The sequence below is a fragment of the Schistocerca gregaria genome, chromosome X (genome assembly GCF_023897955.1).
Source record: "Schistocerca gregaria isolate iqSchGreg1 chromosome X, iqSchGreg1.2, whole genome shotgun sequence".
NCBI lineage: Eukaryota > Metazoa > Arthropoda > Insecta > Orthoptera > Acrididae > Schistocerca > Schistocerca gregaria.
This window is the reverse complement of record NC_064931.1, coordinates 36,175,538-36,198,842: the sequence shown is the minus strand read 5'-3', so window position 1 is coordinate 36,198,842 and position 23,305 is coordinate 36,175,538. Positions and strand designations below refer to the sequence as shown.

Here is a 23,305-nt window from a genome sequence, read left to right as displayed (position 1 = left end):
CATCGATGGTCACGGGAAAATACACACACTTCAGTGGATAGAAATTTCCAAGTTCATTTTGCCATAAATGTTTGGTGCGGCATGATCGGTAACCTTTTGATAGGTCCATTTATTATCAATCAGCGATTGACGGGAGAGAGGTACCTGCATTTTCTGGAAAATTCATTTGTTTAACTATTGGTAGACGTTCCTTTAGCCAATTGAACTGGAATGTAGCTTCAACATGATGGGGCCCCTCCACATGCTACCTTACATGTGACAGACCATCTCAACTGCACCTACCCTCATTGCTGACCTTACACCTTTAGATTTCTGTTTATGGGGTTGGATGAAATCAGAGGTGCACAAAGTGAAGGTAAATACACGAGATGAACTGCTTCGTCACATCATGGACACTGCTGAATTGATTAGGAACCAACCACGGGCAATTGAACAAGCAACACAACATGTTATCACTAGAGTGCGAAAGTGCATTGACGTTCGTGGTGGGATATTCAAACCTACTCTGTGTACTATACAACATCTGTACGATAAATGTTTAAGTCGTTTGTAAAAGACGTGGCACATCTTTTTCAACTGAATACATGTAACATGCATGTTGTAATGCATTATGTGCTAAATGCAAAGTAAATAAACATTATGTAAAAATGTGTAACATAACTTTACTTTCCTGTAATGTTGTTTTCAAGAAAATCATGTTACAGTCCAGTTGTATTGCGTATAAGTTTTTCAGAATTAAAGTTCCTTTCAATTCCCATACCTCCGGAACAAAGTATTTGTGGACCTATGTTCATATAACATTTTTTGTTCAGAATTACTTACAGTATCACTGTGTGACCTTTCCTCCCCAAGCACCCTGTGTAGTGTTATGTTAATATCTTAACACAATAAGACAAGCATCACAGAAACTGTGCGCTTGTCTTGACTGTGTGCGCATACCTGGACTTTATTCAACCAGTATTTGAGAATGAGAGCACTAAGTGACTTCCAGCAGAATTGACACACAATTTCAAACCTGTATGAAACTTTTTATCACTGACTCTATTTGCGACACTGTTTACAGACAGTGTCTACATACTGGGTGATCAAAAAGTCAATATAAATTTGAAAACTGAATTAATCACGGAATAATGGAGATAGAGAGGTACAAATTGACACACATGCTTGGAATGACATGGGGTTTTATTAGAACCAAAAAATATAAAAGTTCAAAAAATGTCTGACAGATGGCGCTTCATCTGATCAGAATAGCAATAATTAGCATAACAAAGTAACACAAAGCAAAGATGATGTTCTTTACAGGAAATGCTCAATATCTCCACCATCATTCCTCAACAATAGCTGTAGTTGAGGAATAATGTTGTGAACAGCACAGTAAAGCATGTCCGGAGTTATGGTGAGGCATTGGCGTCGGATGTTGTCTTTCAGCATCCCTAGATATGTTGGTCGATCATGATACGCTTACGAATTCCGGTAACTGCAAAGCCAATAATCGCATGGACTGAGGTCTGGGGACCTGGAAGGCCAATCATGACAAAAGTGGCGGCTGAGCACACAATCACCACCAAATGACGTACGCAAGAGATCTTTCACCCTTCTAGCAATACTTTTTTTTTTTAAGTAAATTCCCATGTCATTCTAAGCATGTGTGTCAATTTATTTTTTACCTCTCTATCTACATTATTCCGTGGTTTATTAAGTTTTCAAATTTATATTGACTTTTTGATCACTCGGTAGTTCACAAAATGTGCCTGCAAAATTATAAGGGGCAGCAAATGAAATCGGGACAGATGGAAAGAAAGTAAGTAAACTCTTTACTGTTTCAAAAGTAATCACCATATCTGTTAATAACATTGTGAAACAAGGTGGTGAATGCCTTGATGCAAAAACATTTGCAGTTGCCTACGGAACCATGATTGTACGCAGGCATACACCTCTTCATCCGAAGCAAGTCGATGGCTATGAATGTCTTTCTTCAGGACTCCAAAAATATGGAAATCACATGGGGTAAGATCGAGACTATATGGTCCCAGTGAAATTTCTACAATTTAGTTGAAACAACTTTGGTCCTGAAGAAAGATATTCGTGCCTGTCGATTTGCTTTGGATGAAGAGGTGCATGCCTGGTCACAACCATGGTTCCATAGGGAACTGAAAACACATTTCCATGAAAGCGTGAACCATTTTGTCTCACAGTGGATAAAGTGCGTTAACAGTTATGCTGGCTACTTTTGAAATAATAAACAGTTTATTTATTGCTTTCCATGGGTCTCATCTTTTTTTGAGTGCCCCTTATGTGTCATTGTATGGCGCATGGTTCAGGAAATATGACATCAAACACTGAGATGCATGACAACCTTGCTTTTGCTTAAAATGACACTAATTACCCAGACTGTATTCACCCCGTGTTTCATAATGAGAGCACTAGGTGACTTACAACAAACTTGAAATGTAATTTCAAACTTTTTCATTATTAAATTTTGGAACCTTATGTTTGGATCAGGATCATGATCATGATTTTCTTGCTTAGGACATAAGGACAACACTGATACCTACATATAAGAATAAGGAAAAAAGAAAGACAACAGAAGATGAGTATGTGCCATGAGATGAATGAGTGTTAAATAGAGGCTCAGTAATGTGTAACCTCTTTTGCCAAATCTCTTATTTTGTATAATTTGTGCAGCTCATGGTTTTTCTATTAAGTAGTGAATTTAATTCCTTCGCTTGGCATTGGGTGGTTAGAAGTAAAATGAAGCAATAATAAAAGAATGCTTCCCAAGAACTTTGGTGTGACCTTGAGTAGTTCTTGCTTACAACAAATGAACCTGCTAGAATGCAGAAAGAGTTTACTCATTGCAGGGTCTCCATAATTTTTGCATTAAGATATTTTTAAGATAGTTCAAAACAAAGATAACATAAGCAAACTATAATGTGGAAAAGAATGAATTATGTCAAAACCAGTTATTTGAGTTTCTGAGATGGGGATTGATTATGTAGGCTTTTATTCATGCTTACAAATTTTCATAAGTGCTCCAGTTTCCTGGGCAGAGTAGGTTTGCTTGTGTTGGCTGAGAGTACACAATGTATTAGATACAAGATGTTGCTTATGCAGCACCTGCTAGAACATAACTGAGATAAAAAAGATAAAAAGAGCTAAAAATTAATTTATACCTTGAAAAAATAACTACTTTCACTTTAACTTTTAATTCACCGGTAATTAGATGGTGGGTCCGATCTGACCTAAATGCTGTTTCAAGTAAAGAACCCCTGGCATGGAAATGCTGAGGAATTTGTAGAAAACAAAGTGTGCATTATTCAAGCAATCACATGACTTGGAATTCAGGGTTTGGAAACAAAGAACTCCAGAATTGACAATTATGGAAAGTATAAACTGCTACTCACTGCAAAGATGACATGTTGAGTCGCAGACAGCCGCAACGAAAAGATGATTACACACTTAGCTTTTGGACAGTGCCTTGTTCAGAAAAGAAAGGAACACACACACACACACACACACACACACACACACACACACACACGCAAAAGCAGGCACCTGATGCACGCATGACCACTATGTCTGGCATCTCTGGCCAGACTGCAATGTGTTACAGCAATGTGTTGTGTCTGGTGTGGAACAGGGAAGGTGTACGAATAACAGGGTAGGGAAGGGTTACGACTAACAGGGTATGAGTGTGTGGAAAGAAGACTGCTGTCTGGCAGAGTGCATAGGGACTAGATGGAGGCAAGACAAGACTGCAGGGGACAGCATCGGGAGGCTATTGGGCAAGGAGGTGGGGTGGGGAGAGTGGAGGGGGGGGGGGGGGGGGGAGGGAGTGCGGGAATGGGGAGCAGGAAAGTAGAGAAGCAGGGAAGGGAAGATGGGCAGATGTGTTGATACAGTGAGGGTGAGGAGACATGAATGGGGAAATTACTGGGAAAGTTGCCATTCATTAGGCTATGAGTGAGTTATTGAACTGTTCTTATTGTAGAATATATGCCTGCCTGTTGTGGTATGTATTAAACATGTGACTGTCTGAACATGTCAGAATTGAAACTGCTTGCTCTTTGCTTCTCTCCACTTTGCTTAAATTAATATTAAATGTAACATTATCGTAAGTTACCAATAAGTGTGTAACTTTTTTTGTGGTTGCAAGGAAAATTTGTGGAAAAAGCCAAATCTGTTGCAGTATATTTGAAAGTCTGAGAGGCATTTGGTTGTTGTTATTACTATCTGTGATTGCCATGTGATGATGTTTTATAATATATCAGTAAAGGAAAAACTGGTATATAATATAGATATTTTATGCACAACTTTAACTGCTGTGGGTATTGGATGCGGAAGCAGTGGTGGTGGCGGTGGTAGTGGTAGTGGTAGTAGCAGTAGCAGTAGCAGTAGCAGTAGCAGTAGTGTAGCATGTGAATAAACATTATTTAAATTTGTTGCCAGCATTCATAAACGACCATGTGGAAAACATCGACACACCTGCAGTTTCAAATAATGAAAATAGCCTTACCTCATCTGGAACTCCTTTGGGTAGGCAGCCAAACCCTAACAATCCTATGGAGTACTGCTCTACAATACCACCGTTAGAACAAGCTGCTAGTGCTGTGCATCAGCCACTTCCAAGTGTTCTGGTACCTGTTGGAGTATTAAAGAGAGAAGGTAAATAGCATACAAGCCATACATTTTGTGTCACTTTCTGCTGTCTAGTTTAATGTATATTCTATAATCAGTCTGTGCATTACAAATCATAGTTATTAAGGTAACACTGTTTGCAGTGCAAACCAGTTAGTAGACTCATAATGCTTTTAAAAATTAGCTAGAAGCATTATGTAGAATCTGAATGATAGTAGTGAAGGGCTTATCAGAAATTGTGGAATTTATCTTTAAACTTGTTACTCATTATTTACTATATTAAGAAATAATTTGTATCTATTGTTTCTTTTAGTATTCTTACCTTTTTTCTTCCGTGTTCTGTCTTGTGCATTAAGTGTTCTTGCATCAGAAGATGGAGAAGTGTGAATTGACTTTATTTAAATATGAAATCTTTGTAATGCCTTTTGCTAAGATACATGTTGGCACAAGTGTTGATTTAAATGATTCCCGACATTGGTTGAGTTGAATGCTTTTATGGTCACAAGTTAATAGTTTATCACCAGTGTTGTAATGAAAGTTACCAACGTTCCACTTGATTTACCCACTTAGAAAAGATTCTGAATTTGGTTTTTGTTGCAGACTGTTATACACAGCCCATGATTTTGATTCAATATGTAATTAATTGGAGATACATTGCTTGTCTAGGCATTACTTTGATTAATTTCCTGTGCTATGTGATTCTGCCATTAGCCTCATGTACACAGGGTGTATACGATCCGGGACAACCGGGAGATCCGGGAAAAACCCGGGAATTTTTTCATCCGGGAGAAAACCGGGAAAAACCCAGGATATTTTTAGAATTCCGGAAATTTTTCATTGTTTGAGTTTTCGGTTAAATTTTTGGAATTTTGACAGGGAAGAACCGATACTCTATCAAAGGATATTACTGTATCCTGCTACTGCAGAATTATACTTCAACAATAAAACATAAACGAGAGAAAAAAATGAAAAAACTTAAATTGCAAAGGAAATGCCCATATACAATGATGACACACAGTGTTCATGCAAGTGTCTGCCAATTGAAAATGTGTCAAAGGCTTTAGGTAGACTATGCAGTGCTTCATAACAACAAATTGCCTCCAGTGAGCGTGAAATTGCAACTGTTTACAGTCGATTTGTTTTAGCAATTACACACGAGCTCATGCGCATGTGCAGTTGAGTCACGTTTGGGTAGTAGATTCTCCCACTTCTGACTACAGAAATGTGGCTGTTGGCTGTGAAAGCAGTCGCAGCAAGCAGCTAGATGCTTCCAGGAAAAGGGGGTGGTAAATTTATGTTCTACAGGGAAAAAAAAAAACCTTGTTTCACAAAGCGCCTAGCATCCAGCGCACGTTTGTCTATCGATTATTCATATGATTTTGAAAAGCTTCCCTGTTGGCTTTTGAACACATTTTAAGTTGATTTCTGAATGAATCATAAGTTGACTTTTCAATGCATGCATAACGTACATGATGTGTGCCAGAATAATTCTCGTCGCATCTAGAAATAAACTTTCCGCAATACGAGCTGAGGGAGTAAAGTCGAACGGATGAATGCCAATCGCTGTCTGATTATGTGGTTGATTGGGTTTGCGAATGATCAGTATTGTTATAATTACTAGCGTAATCGATAGATTCAGACTACCAGAATGGAAATAAACGACTAACAGGAATAACAGGTGTGAAAGATTACATATTATCTTCTCGGAGTATCCAAGAAAATGAAATTTTGACAGAAAATTTTTGGCCAGATCGCTACATTAGTAAGGACCAGTTGTGTAGTCCCCGGCTAACAGACTTGTAAGTTCTATTCTGGAAGTAACCAGGAAAACGTGTTGTTCGAACACGTAATAACGCCTAACCGGACAATAATCGCGGGATAACTAAACCTGTGGTTCTGATAGGGTTAGTGAAGTTAATTGGCAAACAGATTTTGACAATGGCAGGAGTAGCTACAGAATTGGTGATGACAAGATTGTTTGTTAGAACGAGGAAGGAGAAGAAACCGGGACATCACACAAATTATGGGAGAATAAGATGATTCCAAATTTATATAAAAATTTTGTAATACTACTTTTCGATCTCATGCTTGAGAAGCTGGTGGGTATGAATGAAATGTGAAACTATTTCCTAACAAAAAGCTTTTTGCTTGTAGTAGGCCTAATAAGCATTTGATATTGGTACTTCGTGGATTATATTCTGTCGTGTTATAAAAATGGCCATTTGTGCCAAAACAGTCTCATTTATTTGGTGTGTTACGAAATTGCTACCATATTAGAAAGGTCTATTTTGTTTTATCTAGCAGAGTTACAAAATAGACGTAATCAGATCGAGAAACTACACCAGTCTTGGGTATTATTTGTATTAACAGCTTTTTCAGTATTACATAACGAAATTTTGATTTTCCGTGTAGCAAAACGTTTGATGAACTTTGATGAGGTAATAGATTTTTCTGCAGGAAGGAAAGCACGCCATGTAAAGCTGTAGCAAGATTAGAGAGAAAAAAGAATGCTAGGAGCTAAGGTTTGAAGAAATGTGTAATTTCTTGCTTATCTCTTGTCAATATTGGTTTTATATATCCTTTATTTAATTTTATGTCACACAAAACAGCAAGTTATTAACTAATAGGCAATAAAGAGTTCAGATTTGCTGAAGAGTTCTTGTTCTCTTGATTACAAATAATTCCATCTGCTATTCATTGCGAGATTTTTTTATAGAGGGGCAGGCTGTCAAACCGGCCGACTGGGAGCAGGAGAGGGACCACAGGACATTTCAATTTCCACTCGCCTGAATATAGTTTGGACATGCGGTAGAAAAATGCTTAATGAAGAGTGGCACTGTACTTTGGCATACTTAAGACCAAATAATATGGCTTACATTTCCTCGAATATATATGTTTTATGTTTCAGACTTTTCAGAAGGATGTGTGCTACAAGATGAACATATTTTTGAAAATTCGTTTTTTTTTTTTTTTTTTTTTTTTTTTTTTTGTAGTAGTAGTAGTAGTAGTAGTAGTAGTAGTAGTATTAGTATTGACTCAGTTCGCAAATGTCGTAGATCCGGGGCTGATGTGCAGAGCAGTCTGAGTTATAGTGGGTAGTGTCCACATCACATGACCCGTGTTTACATTTAGTTATTTTGCTGTTTCCCCTTCGTTTACTCTCATGTCAAATGAAAACAAAACAGATATCTGTGGCCGGGAGCTATCAAGTGAATTAAAACACACTCACATAATTACGGAAGACTAAAATATGTCATTAATTTCATATTTTATTTTATTTCCACCTTTCTGACAGTCAAGGATTAATCGCCTTGTGGAACAATGAAGTTATTTTTGTCTGTCTGCTAAAGAAATTTGACTTTTGTTAACCTTTTCCGCAGAGGCAGTCAATGTATCTGAAACGAAATGTTTAATTCCACTGTACTGGCTAGTTTCAACTGTCCGCTGCAATTCTCAAGTGCACAATTTCATTTTCTAGCATGTATGGCATTATGTCATAATAAAGAACCAAACATGATATAATACAGTACTGGTGCTCCAAGAAAATTTACATCCCAAGAAACACACTGAAAAGTTTAAAATCAGGTCAAGGTCTACTTCATTGGGAATCCGGACGTACGAATGTGCTCTTTAAGTATGCACTTTAACCTGTAACTGGTGAGGTGATATTTTTGTAACACAACTGGTGAGGTTGGGTTGTAGGTACCCAATAATTTCCATGGCCCTCATACTTCAGTGGTCAAGGAGAAATGAGAAGTTTCTACATACATTGCAGAAGTAACTTTTATTGACATCTCTGAACAACTTTTGCCAGCAGAAAATTATTTACAGTGAACAGAATAGACAATTTTTCAAATATATGTAAGTCAATAACAAATTTTGCAACATGTCACGAAATACATATATCTGCAAATTTTTTGTAAACAAATAAACCAAATTTGAATATTACAGTATAAAGCAACAATGAACCTTTATAAAAGCACATTATTTTTTGACAAGTTATTATGCACAGAAGAATTGACAAACCATTATTCTACGCAATATTGGCATACAGGAATCGTGCAGGTTCCGCAAATTGGTATGTTGCAGCTGTTACAGACCTTTTTTGTTTTTCTTTCAGAGCCTGGTGGGCACTTCTTACACCTCACTTGTTTGCCCAAGTCTTGTCTGGCTTCACATGGAACTGGTATCTTGAGAATTCTGCTGATGTTTAGCAGCAATTCAGGGGGCAAATTGTCGTTTTGAAGTCGACAATTGAGATGAGGGTCTACGAGTTCCTTGGCAGGATTTTTTATGTATTCCAATCTGGTTAGCTCTGGATTCCCTGGGAATCCACAGTAGATAACATAGGCATTTACTAGGCTAATGTGCATTAGAGTGAAAAATATGGCTAATGGCCATTGCCTTGGGCATCGACTTGTTGAGTATACTGTGTAATTCTCATCTAAGGCGTCGACCCCACATTTTGTGTTGTCATAAAAGGCAATGATTTGTGGTTTCTGGATCAGTTGACTGGGTATGGTGCAATGAGAATACAAGTAGGATGGCCTTGCCTTTCTTTTGTACATAAGAGAGTAGTGTTGTCTCCTTTGTGAAACCATAGAGAGCTTCTCCTACTTTTCTTTCCTTGGCACATAAAAATTCTTTCGGCATTTCTTGTTTTTTTTTTTTAGTGTTCCTGCGTATGCCAAGCCCCTTTTACATAGTTCCTGTATGAGGGCAATGGACAAAATCCAATTATCTGCTGTGATATTGCGGTTACTTCCGATAATGGGTTTGGTCAATTGCAACACTGCTTGAGTTGGCTTGGAAAAATTTCCTCTCCTCATCAGTGAGTGTTCTGCCATCACTATCCTTTCCAGAGTAAATGTAGGTGTTTAGCAAGTAGTGGGTTTTTGCATCTGCCAAAGCCATTATTTTGAGTCCATATTTTCTAGGTTTGCTGGGGATATACATTTTAAAGTGGCATCGACCACAAAAGCCCACCAACATTTCGTCAATGCAAGCGTACATTCCAAGTGAGTAACTAGCCATACAGTTTTTCATAAACTCTTGGAAAACCCATTTTATACTAGCTGTTGCATCACATTTTTTCCTCCCATCTCTGTCTGAGGTGTCATCAAAACGTGTACTGAGCAGTAACGCCAAGATCCTCTTCAGTGACATTGTACAACGAAAAATATCACGACCAGTACCGTTGGTTGCAAACATAGCTTGAAGATCTTCATTATTAGATTTGAAGATGGCTGTGAACATGAGAATCCACGAAAAAGCCTTGAACTCGATCAGATCCAAGTCTTTGTTGACAGTTCTTGTGTCATCAGATAACTTTTCCCTCATGAGGGCCAATTTTTTTATTGGTTTGCAGAATTATTTCATTCAGTATTCTCTCACTAAAAAGTAGCGTCCAAGCAGTCTGGGGTCTACAAATCTGACCAAGGGCTTTAGCAGGGCCAATTATTCCCAGTAAATGTGAAACGATATTATGTTTCCTTGTGCAAACATTTGAAGCTGGAGGTTTTTTGGACCATATGAAACAGTTCTTCCCATAATACATCTTTCGCTCGTATTAACGATTCTGCCTTTTTGAAAGGGGTTCTTTTTCGTCTGATGACCATGTGGTTGTAGTGAACTTGGTTATGATCAAGGAACTGTAGCATTAGGTATACCATGCACTTCAGTCTCAGCTTCACATACTTTTTGCTCTGATTCGGTTTCATGGGCACTCTGTAAACCATTCTCTATAACATTTTCATCCCTATTACATTCACTCTGACTCATCCAGTATAGATCTCACCCAGTCACCAAATCCAGGATCACTAGATTTCATAGACCACCTTCTAGATGGCATGTCAGCTGAAAATTGGAAAACGAGGAAATCTCAAGGTAACTAACGTGGTTATCAGTAAGCAGAGTTTCTAGTAATAATGAATCAATTAAACTCACTGCTTTGATGAGAACTGCATTCAGGGTTATTATTTATCACAGGAAACCTGCTAGATGCCATACTACCTATAAAATAGAATACGAGAATATTCAAAAAAAAAAAAAAAAGTTCCACAACTAGTGAGGTTGGGTTAAAAATACCCAGTAACTTTAAAAAATCAAACAACTCACCGCTCTGTTGAGTACCACGCTTCAGGCCGACTTACAACAAACTGACTTGAAGGTATAGGACAATAAAGGGGCTTCAAAGATTTAGGTGAGTATCTGACATCCAACCATCACCAGTTACGGGTTAAATGTGCACATTTTAATATTGTTCACGAAATTCTGATGCTCTTGCAGTATCGTCTGATGTCTTGTTTCTTTTATGACATAATGTATGATCTTTCAGTGTTTTACATGTACATACATACGGGCTTCATACGTCATGATAGCTTCCCAAGTGCGGTGTCGCCTGTCATCTGCGCTTTCTGGCAACTGCTGAAATGAAGCTATTTCCAATAGGCCATGGGAAAATATTGCGAATAGTCTTTTTAAAAGCGTTACTTTAAAAGTAAATAAACTTTTACGTAAATTGAACTATGTGCAAGAATGTGATTCTTGAGTTTCTCCCGGCTGATGCTGGCAACATGTATGATTGCCGAAATATTGTGCCCGTTGGACACTGTAGACCGGCAGTACACCCGTGGATATTTTGATTATGTTCAAGAATGTACCATGAATTTATTAAATCAAAGAGCGTTTGACTCTCATTTAAAAATCAACTCTTTGATGACGCGCCATTTAGAATAATTTCGAACCCTGAAGATCAGACATTTATGTCGTCATTAAAAAGTTTACTGGCACATTTGTGTGATATATTTCAAGTGTAACACGTGCAGAAAAGATCAACAGTATATGCAAAAGCTTAGCTTCTCTTGCAGCTTGAGAACAATATTATATGTGAAAACTTTGCTTTTCTTGTAGCAACACTATGTAAATTAATTTAAACTATTAACTTTCCCTATTTGTGTGTTCATGCTACTTAACAGTGATGTTGCTATTGGCTGACTACATCACATGTCCTATGCTCTGAATACCCGCTGTCATCGGCTGGCAAGATCACGTGACATGAGCTACGAACGGCCTACAAAAGTACATCGAAAACTCGATTTCCATGCTTCGGAAAGTAACATGTGGTGTTTGGTGGAATTCCAGTGTATACTTTCGTAGTACGAAAATACACAGCGTACATGTTGCTGCACATCAAAGGTGTTTCCAAAACGTGTCTTGTTTTCCCTGAGTTTTGTTTTCTAAAGTGCCCATGTATAAAACTGTAACCATTCAAAGGATTGATAAGAGAAAATATACTGTCAAAAGTGTACACCAAAAATAGACTTTAGAAGATCTCGCAAAGTGACTACGTGTGCTGGTAGAGAGTTCAGTTCAGAATACCAGCATCAAATTCCAACTAAACACATATGTACCATTCTCAGGTTATGTTTCTTGCCAATTTGGAAAATACAGTTTTGAGGAGGACACATTTAAAGTATTGGATTACATTTGTGGTAGTTAAGTTAAACATGCTTCTAGTCAGCGATCCCTGAACCCTACAGCAATCCTTCCAAATTCAAATGTAGGTCTTCCTCCATCTTTTTTGTGTCTGTGGTGGTCCTGCAGGCCTTTTTGGCACCATCTGTCATCCACTGTTAGAAGAGCAGATTCTTTCCATCTGATTTTGTGTAGATGTTGTAACAGGTCAGTCCTATCCTAAGTTCAAGCATGTTCATAATTTCCACAATGCCTGTTACTGTTAGGTCGTCTTTGAAATTATGTGCTGCCACGTTGGCTGCAACATCGACTATTTTTTTTCCCCACTGTGAGTAGCTTTCAGACAACTTTTCCACAAATCACCTTGTAACCTTATAGTGGAGTTCCTGGCAAACTTAGGATGAACACTAAAATAAAGTAGACACCCCAGAGAACATTTTAAGCCAAAAATATCAGATTCCTATAAAAATATCAAATTCCTGACCCCTTAAGGTCAGTTATCTCTCAATAACTAACATTATATTTTGAATTTAACAGTTTCATCCTGATAATAGCATTCATAAATAGGTTTGAATTTCAGAAGAGTTGCTCTGCTGAGATTGCCATTTACACATTCATCAACCAAATTTTACAATAATTAAATAACAAAATAGCACCAATTGGCATTTTCTGTGACCTACCTAAGGCATTTGACTAAGGGACTCACAGTATTCTCCTAGATAAACTGAGGTTTTATGGGGTGTAGCCAAATGATGGATAATGGCATATCTAACCAAAAGAATGCATGGAATTGTACTTTATAGCTAAACCAGTGTGAGCAGGGCTGAGTCTTGTGACTGGGGATAAATCACTTATGGGGCTAGGCAACGCTTGCTCTCAGATCCACCTTGTTTCTCATACGCATAAACGAATTTTGGTCTAATACGCAAGAAGTGGAATGAATTCTTTTTGCGGGTGACATTAGTTTTGTAATCAGTCAAAACATACATACAGCAACAGAAGAAATGGTAAATAATCTTCTTGAAAGTATTATTGAGTGGCATTCTATAAATGGTCTTTTTCAGAAAGGTACAATATATTCAGTTCTGAACATCTAGAGGTACTACACAAATGATAAGTGTAACACATGGTAAGGAGGATGAAAACGTCAACAATTTTATGTATCCATTTTGATGAGAATTTAAACTGAAAAAAAGGGAAAACATTTTTGGAACTCCACAAACAACTCATTCCAGCCACATTTGCACTTCTGATCATTGCAAATCTTGGGGAGAGGCAAGCCAGTAGGCTGACATGTTTAGAGTATTTTCATTCAGTAATACTGTTTGGAATAATGTTCTTGTGTACATTATCTTTAAGAAACAATATTATGGAAAGTTTCTACTCACCATATAACAGAGATACTGAGTCGCAGATAGGCACTACAAAAATACTTTCACAATTGAAACTTTTGGCATTTAAGGCCTTCGCTCTCTCTCTCTCTCTCTCTCTCTCTCTCTCTCTCTCTCTCTCTCTCTCTCTCTCTCTCTCTCTCCAGTTGCCTGAGACTGTGAGACTGCAGTCAAGTGTGCGAGTTGGTTTGTGTGTTTGTGTCTCTGTCATCTATTGTTGATGAAGGCCTTAACGGCTGAAAGCTTTAATTGTGAGAGTCTTTTTGTTGTGCCTATCTGTGACTCAGCATCTCCGCTATATGATGAGTAGCAACTTTCCTTTTCATAATATTGTTACATACCATCCTGAATATTCTGGTGTTTGATTATCTTTAAGAAAGGTCTTCACTGCTTGAAAACATGCTGTGGGAATAATATTGATCATCTTGTAAATATTTGTTTAAGAAGTTAGACATTTTGCTTACTGATTCACCCTATATTTATTCCCTCATGATGTTTGTTGTAAATAATCCACTGCAGCTCAAAAGTAGTGTCCTCTCTTAAGAAAACAGAAGAAAAAACTACATTAATTATGCCACATTAAGATTAGCTTTAACACAAAAACATGTGCGTAGTGCTGCCACCAAATTTTTGAGCACTTACGCAGTGATATAAACTATCCAATGGACAATAAAGTGAAATTTTAAAATGAACAAAACTTTCCCTTGACAACTGCTCCTGTTCCATAGAGAAATTTGTGTTTTTGTAGTCTGTAAAAAGTGGCAGTTAGGAATCACCAACTCCAATCTGTATTATTTTTTTTTTTACTTTTTAGGGAAAAAATGCAACTTTTAAGTGGTTAGCATATAGCTGTGTTTACATATGAATATGTTATTTGAATGTAAAATGACTCGTTCGGCATCATTATGATAAATCATACAAATAATCTATGAAACGTGAAACTAGCTGTTACAGTAAGTATTTGGTACAGTATATGAATAGGTGTTACCATGAAACTTCCTGGCAGATTAAAACTGTATGCTGGACTGAGACTCGAACTCGGGACCTTTGCCTTTCGCGGGCAAAGAGCACTTCCCCGCGAAAGGCAAAGGTCCCAAGTTCGGGTCTCAGTCCGGCACACAGTTGTAATCTTCCAGGAAGTTTCATATCAGCACACACTCCTCTGCAGAGTGAAAATTTCATTCAGGTGTTACCCTGTCATCTTGTGCAAAGACCAGGTTTGCCACAGGTTATAGGATTCAGGGAAATCAGAGAATTTCAAACATGTCAGGGAAATTTAGAATAAAAAAACCACTGGAAAAATCTCATTTTTGTCTCAGTAGGTGAAATGGTTTGTTTCCTGAGGTGTCATGCATCATCGCTGGCTGGGTGCAGCTGAGCACCTGTGCTGCTTCCCTACTTCATCATTCTTAATGCTTCTCCTCATTGTATTACTCCCCTCAGCTTTCAGTCAGTGCTGCCAGCACGTCTTGCCACTAGCCTAGCAGCTACTGACAAGAGGCAGGGAGGCATGAGGAGTGATTTGTTTGTATCTGGTTCTCAGAGACTGTAGATGCAGTGGCCAGAGACGGCAGTCATGTGAGCATGAGTTGTTTCTGAGTGACTGTGTGAATGCATGTGTGCTCTCATTTTCTGACAAAAGCTATAGTTGAAAATTTGGTGTGCGAGTGTGATTGTCTTTTCTACGTGCCTGTCTGTTGCTCAGCAAACACCTTTACAGTGAGTTGCTACCTATCCTCATTATTATTGATTCTCAAAGTACTTGAACAAGTTACTGTTGCTTGATTGATTACCGTGGTCTGATTTCATCAACATCAACATCAACATGCTGTCTGTGGCTCGTAAATAGCTGGCCATATGAGTGGATTTCTGTGGCTGGCCAAAACTCTAGGCCGTTTCTGTGGGTATCTGTAATGAATCGGGCCTGCTGGTCTGAAGCCATTCGGTTTCCACTAATGTGCAAGCCCTGCCCGTTTGATCTAGTCTTACCAACCTGCCTGCAGGTTGGGTCTGTCTGTGTGTATAGCATAATGGGCAGATTTTCGTGGTTTATCCTTGGACTCAGGGCAGTGCTCCTCAGCAGGCCAGAGGCCATGAGGAATTGCGAGTGTCTCACAGCAAGTACATTGTACAGTGTGGCGGTTTATACGCATTTTATTTGTTCTAGTACATTCTGGCACTTCAAAAGTAGTTTATATGTGAAAAAGTATGGACGATAAGAAAATGAAAATTGTGTCAGTCACCGGAAGTTTGTACACTGTGCACTCATATATTTCTCGAAAGAAAAATCACAAAATATGTGTAAAATAATAGATATACCACAGTGGGTAATAACCGACAATAACAAACATAGTAGAAACAACATTTTATTGGTGGTCACCTGCAGTGTTTACACAATTATTCCCCGCATTATACACTTCTTTCAAGAGGCCTACGTTTTGCTGAGATTATTTCCGAAATCAGTGAAGGTATTTTAAATCTTTCTTGCCACTCCAAGGAAATGTGTGTTTTTGTCACCAAATGTGGTGGTGGTGGTGGTTAGTGTTTAACGTCCCGTTGACAACGAGGTCATTAGAGACGGAGCGCAAGCTCGGGTTAGGAAAGGATTGGGAAGGAAATCGGCCGTGCCCTTTCAAAGGAACCATCCCGGCATTTGCCTGAAACAATTTAGGGAAATCACGGAAAACCTAAATCAGGATGGCCGGAGACGGGATTGAACCGTCGTCATCCCGAATGCGAGTCCAGTGTGCTAACCACTGCGCCACCTCGCTCAGTCACCAAATGTGTTTTGTTTTATTGAAATAAACTAACATCAGTGGTCTGAATGAAGCACATATACCAGGCTGTTCCAGCTCGGCGACTCCGTTGTGAGCCGCGGAGCGCTCCCTGCTCCAGGAAGCCGTGTCGCTCGCTGTGACCTTTCAAGTGGGCCGGCACGTGGGACGACTGGCTGAGGCAGGTGACAACGCAAGCGTTTTGATGTGTCAGCTGCATCTTACAAGATCGACAACCTCATACTCTTAGCTGCTAAGACGTGGTGACATGCTACACCAGGAAATACGATGTTCAGGAAATAAATAAGAAAAAACTATTTTACAAGAAATTGCACACTAAATTTATTGGGCCTCTGTAGCTTGACATTTTCTTTTCATTACAAGATCGGAAATATCAGGCGTCAAAGTGTTCACAGCGTTATTGCGGAGGATGGCTTTCATTGTTGCATTCTGAAGAAACAGTTGTCCCTTACTTTTTACTCTTTTCATTGCTGAGAAAAGCTGCTCACAACAATACGTAGATCCAAACATGCACATGATCTGAGCGACATTGTTGTGAAACTTGGGAAATGTTTTTTGCTGTAATGAATGATACCATCGTGACAAATCCAACGTGTTGTAGTACCACTCTTTCAACAAAGTTGAATTTTGCAAATCTATAATCTCCAATTGAAGTGACGGTGACAAGTCATCGGAGGAAATTGAAAAAGGAGTGTTGAACACCTTAAGTTCCATTTCCAAACTAGTGAGGTCTCGGAATCGTGTTTCAAACGATGTGATGAGGTGCTTTAACTTTGCTCGGTAATCGCCGAAAGTAGTACCTTCAGGGAGTTTTAAAGAAGCAAGACGATTGAAGAACGTTAAATGTCCATTACTCATTTGCCTCTCAAATAAACGTAACTTTTCCATGAACACTTTGATCTGGTCATGCATGTCAACGATTAGCTGCCCTTTGCCCTGCAATGACAGATTTAAATTATTCAGATGCATATTTCCTGGCGAATGGCAAAGAAAACATCAAGAACTTTTCCCCGACTCAGCCAACGAACTGTACTGTGGTAATGTATATCCCCATACTCCGCTTCCATATCTTTCAGGAATCCTTTGAACTGGCGATGATTCATACCATGACGCCACACAAAATTCACACAGTTCACGACATCTTGCATTACGCCACCTAGCTCTACTGTTTCAGCACCCAGGGCCTCTTGGTGAATAAAACAATGAAGAGTCAAAATGTCTTTTCCCGAATTCCTCCCTGAGTTTATTTTTCAAACGAGAAGCAAAACCTTGGTGACGCCCGATCATTTGTGGTGCAACGTCTGTCGCTACAGAATGGAGCTTATCCCACAACAAATTCATATTGTCTACTGATTCACAAACAGCTTCAAAAATGTCACGTCCTGTTGTGGTGTGATCGAGTGGTACAGCGTCCAAGAGTTCTTCAGTTACTTGCAGCTCCATGTTGACACCACGCACAAAGACTGGAAGCTGAGCACAGTCCGATATGTCGGTGCTTTCTTCAAGCGCTAGCGAAAATGCGACAAAGCTCTCCATCTTTTTCCTGAGCTGTGTCTCTAAATCCACTGCCATGTCCAGGATTCGACGAGACATTGTTTGCTTCGACAGGCAAACCCCTTCAATTGCCTGCACCTCCCTTGGAAACAAACATTCTGCAACTGCTACCATGCACGATTTTACGAGTGGTCCCACCGAAAATGGCTTGCCACTGGTCGTAATGATGTGAGCGACACTGTAGCTTGCTCGAATTGCAGATTCAGTAGTGTTTTCTCTGCTCTCATTCACTTGAAAATTATAAACGCATTACAGAACACGAACTATGTTGCACGTTTTGATACCCTCCATATTACGAAACCGTTTTAAAACTTACATCTCCTGTTATGTCGTTCTTAAGCCTGGCTACCAGTTTTCTGCGTGCAACGCCTTCTACCTGATCGTAGTGCGCTGCGTGAAGACGTGTATAATGTCGTTGTATATTGTACCTCTTTGCAGAATGAAATACTTTATGACATACAAGACACTGAGGACGACCATCCCTCTCAATGAATAGAAAGGTATCCTCCAATAGAGGTACAGGGCTCCCGCGGCTAGTCATAGCTGTCATTGAACACGGATTATTGCGTCAGTTGCGGCTGCATGGGGCAGTGAGTTTGCTTTCCCCCTCCACGCGGGCTCCGAGGTGCCGGTGAGCGCTCTGGAGCGCTCCGGCTCCCTGGAGCTCGGTTGGAAATGCCTGACATATACCATTTGGCTTGCTTTCTCCATCTAAAAATAGTTCATTACAAAAGATGTTGGTGCTGGTACTGAAGATTTTTGCTCACATCAGGAAACGCCATCTGCTTACAAGCTTTTTGTTTTAGATATTTCCTTGTTTGCGCTATTGTTTCTTGTACCATAGTTGCAAAGACAGTTTGTCAACTTATGTTTTAACTTACCCTTGAGATCTCAAAGTTTGTCAGGGAAAAATGCTAAAACTTGTCTGGATATCAGGGAATTGCACTTTCGGAAACTTGTGGCAACCCTGAAAGACATTGGTGACAGTGCTTATGTACAATGTATGGCAACTCCTTCCTACATCTACTCACTCTTATCTTCCCCTTGAGGTGATGTTTCGTAGTTGTGTTCCAAATTCATTTCAGTATGTGGTACAATAACTCTAATATATCTTCATTAGGCAGTAATATAATTCTTAAATGTCATATACATTGTGGCAGGAAAAACAAATCGCTCATTACTATGGTTCAAGTGCTCACCTCTACAAAAGCCTGTCGGCTGTCCAAGGTATTTTCCATGTAATGTGGTTTCTTTGTAGATCTTCAGTATCCTCTATATACACAAATGATCTGACACACAGGGGTTAGCAGCAGTCTTCAGCAGTTTGCTGATGATTCTGTGGTGTATGCGAAGGTGTCATTGTTGAGTGACTGTAGGGTGATACAGGATGACTTTGACGAAATTTCTAGTGGCTGTGATGAATGGCAGCTAGCTCTAAATGTAGGTAATGCAGATGAGTAGTAGAAACAATCATGTAATGCTTGAATACAGCATTAGCTACTTGACACAGTCACATTGATTAGATATTTGGGCTTGATGCAGCAAAGTGAAATGAAATGGAGCAAGCATTTGATTGTAGTAGGGAAGGCGAATAGTTGATTTTCATTTATTGGGAGAATTTCAAGAAAATCTGTTTCATCTGTAAAGCAGATCACATACAGAGCACTAGTGCAACTCATTGTTGAGTACCGACTGAGTGTTTGGAATCCTCACCATGTTGAATTAAAGGAAGACATTGAAGCAATCCGGAGGTGGCTGCTAGATTTGTTACTGGTGGGTTCAATCATCATCACAGGTGCTACAGAGATGCTTCAGGAACTCAAATGGGAATCACTGGCAGCAAGGTGACGTTATTTTCGAGGATAAATATTGAGAAAGTTAGAGAACTGGCATTTGAAGCTGACTGCAGAATGATTCTACTGCCACCAACATATGTTTACCTTAAGTGCCATGAAGATAAGAAAAATTAGGACTCATACAGAGACACATGGACAGTCACTTTCTCCTTACTCTACTTGTGAGTGGAACAGTGAAGGAAATGACTAGTAATGGTACAAGGCACTCTCTGCCATGCACAATATGGTGGCTTGCAGAGTACATATGTGGATGTTGATCCTGTAGCAGTTAGTACTGATGGGGCACTAATTTTGATGATTGCAACACAGCTGCTGAATAATGTTTCTCTCAGATTTGTTGCCCCTATGTATGTTTGTATTTGTTGCAGGTTATTGTGATCTGTCAGAAACTGATTTAGTTTCTTATATATATTACTCTTCTGTCTGCCAAGAAGTATCATAGTGCTTCACACTTTTCATAGAAAATTATTTAATGTGAAAGTTAATAATTCTACCCTTCAGGCTATCGTATTTAGTCTGAATACCAACAATATGTTTTAAATATCATTGCAGTTAACATAGCCTGTTTGTTGAAAATGAGTAGTACACACTCTGATGGGGATAGTGGTATGCACATGCACAGATGGTTATAGTATTGCATACACAAAGTATAAAAGGACAGTGCATTGGTGGAGCAGTCATTTGTACTCAAGTGATTCAAGTGCAAAGGTTTCCGGCGTGCTAATGGCAGTGTGGTAGGAATTAAAAGACTTTGAATGTGAAATGGTAGTTTGAGCTAGACACATGGGACATTCAATTTCTGAAATAATTAGGGAATTCAATATTCCGAGATCCACAGTGTCAAGGGTGTGTCGAGAATACCAGATTTCAGGTATTACCTCTCACCACGGATAAGGCAGTGGCTGACAGCCTTCACCTAACGACAGAGAGCAGCGGCAGTTGTGTGCAGTTGTCAGTGCTAACAGACAAGCAACACTGCATGAAATAACTACAGATGTATTACGACATGTCTTTTAGGACAGTGAAGTGAAATTTGCCATTAGTAGGCTGGGGAGCATGACATTGACTGCAGCAGCGCTCTTGGGCTTGTTACCATATCGGTTAGACCCTGGATGACTGTAAAACTGAGGCATGGCCAGATGAGTCCTGGTTTTGGTTGGTAAGAGCTGGTCAGTTGGTAAGATTTGGTAGCAGGGTTAGTGTGTGGTGCTGACTCCACGAAGCCATGGACCCAAGTTGTCAACAAGGCAGTGTGCAACCTGAACTCGGTCCTCTCTGCTCCAACTGAACTGATCATTGACTGGAAATAGTTATGTTTGGCTGCTTGGAGACCATTTACAGCTATTCATGTACTTCATGTTCCCAGACTACAATGGAATTTTTAAGAATGACAGTGCGCCATGTCACCAGACCACAATTGTTCGTAATTGGTTTGAGGAACATCCTGGACAATGCAAGCAAATGATTTGGCCATCCATATTGCCCGGTATGAATCCCACTGATCATTTATGGGACATAATTAAGAGGTCAGTTTGTGCACAGACTCCTGCAGGGGCAACACTTTCACAATTATGGACAGCTGTAGAGGCAGCCTGGCTCAGTATTTTTGCAGGGGACTTCTGACAACTTGTTGAGTCCATGTCACATTGAGTTGCTGCACTACACTAGGCAAAAGGAGGTCTGACAGAATGTTAGGAGGCTGATGAGGAGGAGATGACTTTTGTCGTCTCAGGGTATGTTGTTCATACTTTATTTCAAAGTGATATTCAGTTGTAGATATGCTGATGAATGTTAAATATTGTTGTTATAAATCAACTGTAAAATAAAACTGTTATTTATTGGAGTCGGTTAAGAAGACTATGTAGGGAAGTGAATGCCAGATCAGTGAACTACCATTCCTTCTGTTCAGAAAGTATCACCAAAGAGAGATCAGTATGAGCTTTATGGTAATGTAATGTTGTGGAAAGCACTTGGTTCAGATTATGGTCTCAATATAATAATTTCTGTTTCCTGGTGCCCTTCCCACTTATGCAGTGTTGGGATTTTTCTTCAGTAAGACCAAGGCATGTCTCCGGACCAGTATTTGTCAAAGCTGAGCTGTAACTCTGACCCCAGTGACTTTGCTTTTGAGAGGACCTGAAATTCTGGGCAGAACAAGTGACTCTGGTTTAAAAAAAAGATGAAGTTTTTGAAAAGATTCAAACTAAATTTTAAACTAATCTGAAGCGATCCTACAATCAGAATACCACTTTCTCCTGGTAATGTGGAACACATTTCGATTATGGCTCTCTAGGGCCACAATTTAATCCCTTTGTGTGTTGAGCAATGATCTGATGCCTTGCACTGGAAAAAGAAAGGGCAAGGGGAAACATCATTGACTTATTTCCCTATTTATTAACGAAAGGTCTGTCTTAAATTTTTCTTTACCATCCTGCAAAATGAGCAGTGAGACTGTACCTCCACTGGCCCCATGGGAGGGCTGTTGAGAATCCTGTGAATTTCAGTTATGTCTTTTGTATTTGAAGTATGCCTTGGGTCACTCCATTCCCAGGTTTCTTCTAGTGGGAAAGATGACACCGCCAGTGGCTGAAGAGCCCAAAAGCAGCTGGTCGTAGGGCTTCACGCTCATCCTCAGTCCAGGAGACTGAGCCAGTGAAGTCCTCCTAGCCAGGGAAACCCAAGGAGCAGCAAGAGAAATCCAAAAAGAAAACCCCTAAGACCAAGGAAATCGCTGTAGCATCCACACCACCACTACCTACAAGCTCTGCGTCTGATGTAGTGGTGGAGATTCTGGCGTCCGATGAGGACCTAGATCTCGCGAGACTCTCAGACATAATGGATATAGACTGCTCAGGCAATAAGTCAGTGGCAGCAGGTGACTCTGAGGCGTAAACAGCCTCATTCAGTGTTCCATGCCTTCCCAGTCTCACAATGATGTCATCCTCCAGTGGAATTTCGGCTGTTTTTTCCAATGCCTGGCTGAGCTACGACAACTATTATCTTTACACCTGCCATCTGCATTGCCCTCCAGGAAAACTGGTTCCTGGCCATGCGGACCCTTGCCCAAGCAACTCTGAGGGATATTACAGGAACCGTAGCGATTATAATTGAGTATCAGGTGGAGTTTGCGTTTATGTCCTGAACTCAGCCTGTAGTGAACATGTGTCCTTTCAAACCCCTCTTTAAGCTGTGCCTGTCAGAATAAGGACGACACTGGAAATAACTGTCTGCAATGTATATCTTCCTCCAGAAGGTGCAGTAATCCCTGAATGTATTAGCTGCACTGATTGATCAAATCCCTAAACCTTTCCTACTTCTGGGAGATTTTAATGCCCGTAAACCCTTGTGGGGTGGTACCGTGCTTACTGGCCGAGGCAGAGATGTTGAAACTCTACTGTCACAATTCGACCTCTGCGCTTTGAATACTGGGGCCTCCACTCATTTAGGTGTGGCTCATGGTAGTTACTCGGCCATTGATTTATCAATTTGCAGCCCAGAACTTCTCCTATCTATCCACTGGAGAGCACAATACGACCTGTGTGGTAGTGATCACTTCCCCATCTTCCTGTCACTGCCCCAGTGTCAGGCACATGGA

General features: G+C 39.7%; 1 protein-coding gene across 1 annotated transcript in view; it reads left to right on the top strand.

The window, feature by feature from the left end:
- LOC126298656 (zinc finger FYVE domain-containing protein 9) overlaps positions 1 to 23,305 on the top strand; it is a 390,138-nt gene that overhangs the window by 166,634 nt on the left and 200,199 nt on the right. The window contains exon 6 of the mRNA XM_049990071.1: positions 4,450 to 4,665. Within this exon, the coding sequence (XP_049846028.1) occupies positions 4,450 to 4,665 (216 nt within the window). The remainder of the gene's footprint in view (positions 1 to 4,449; positions 4,666 to 23,305) is intronic.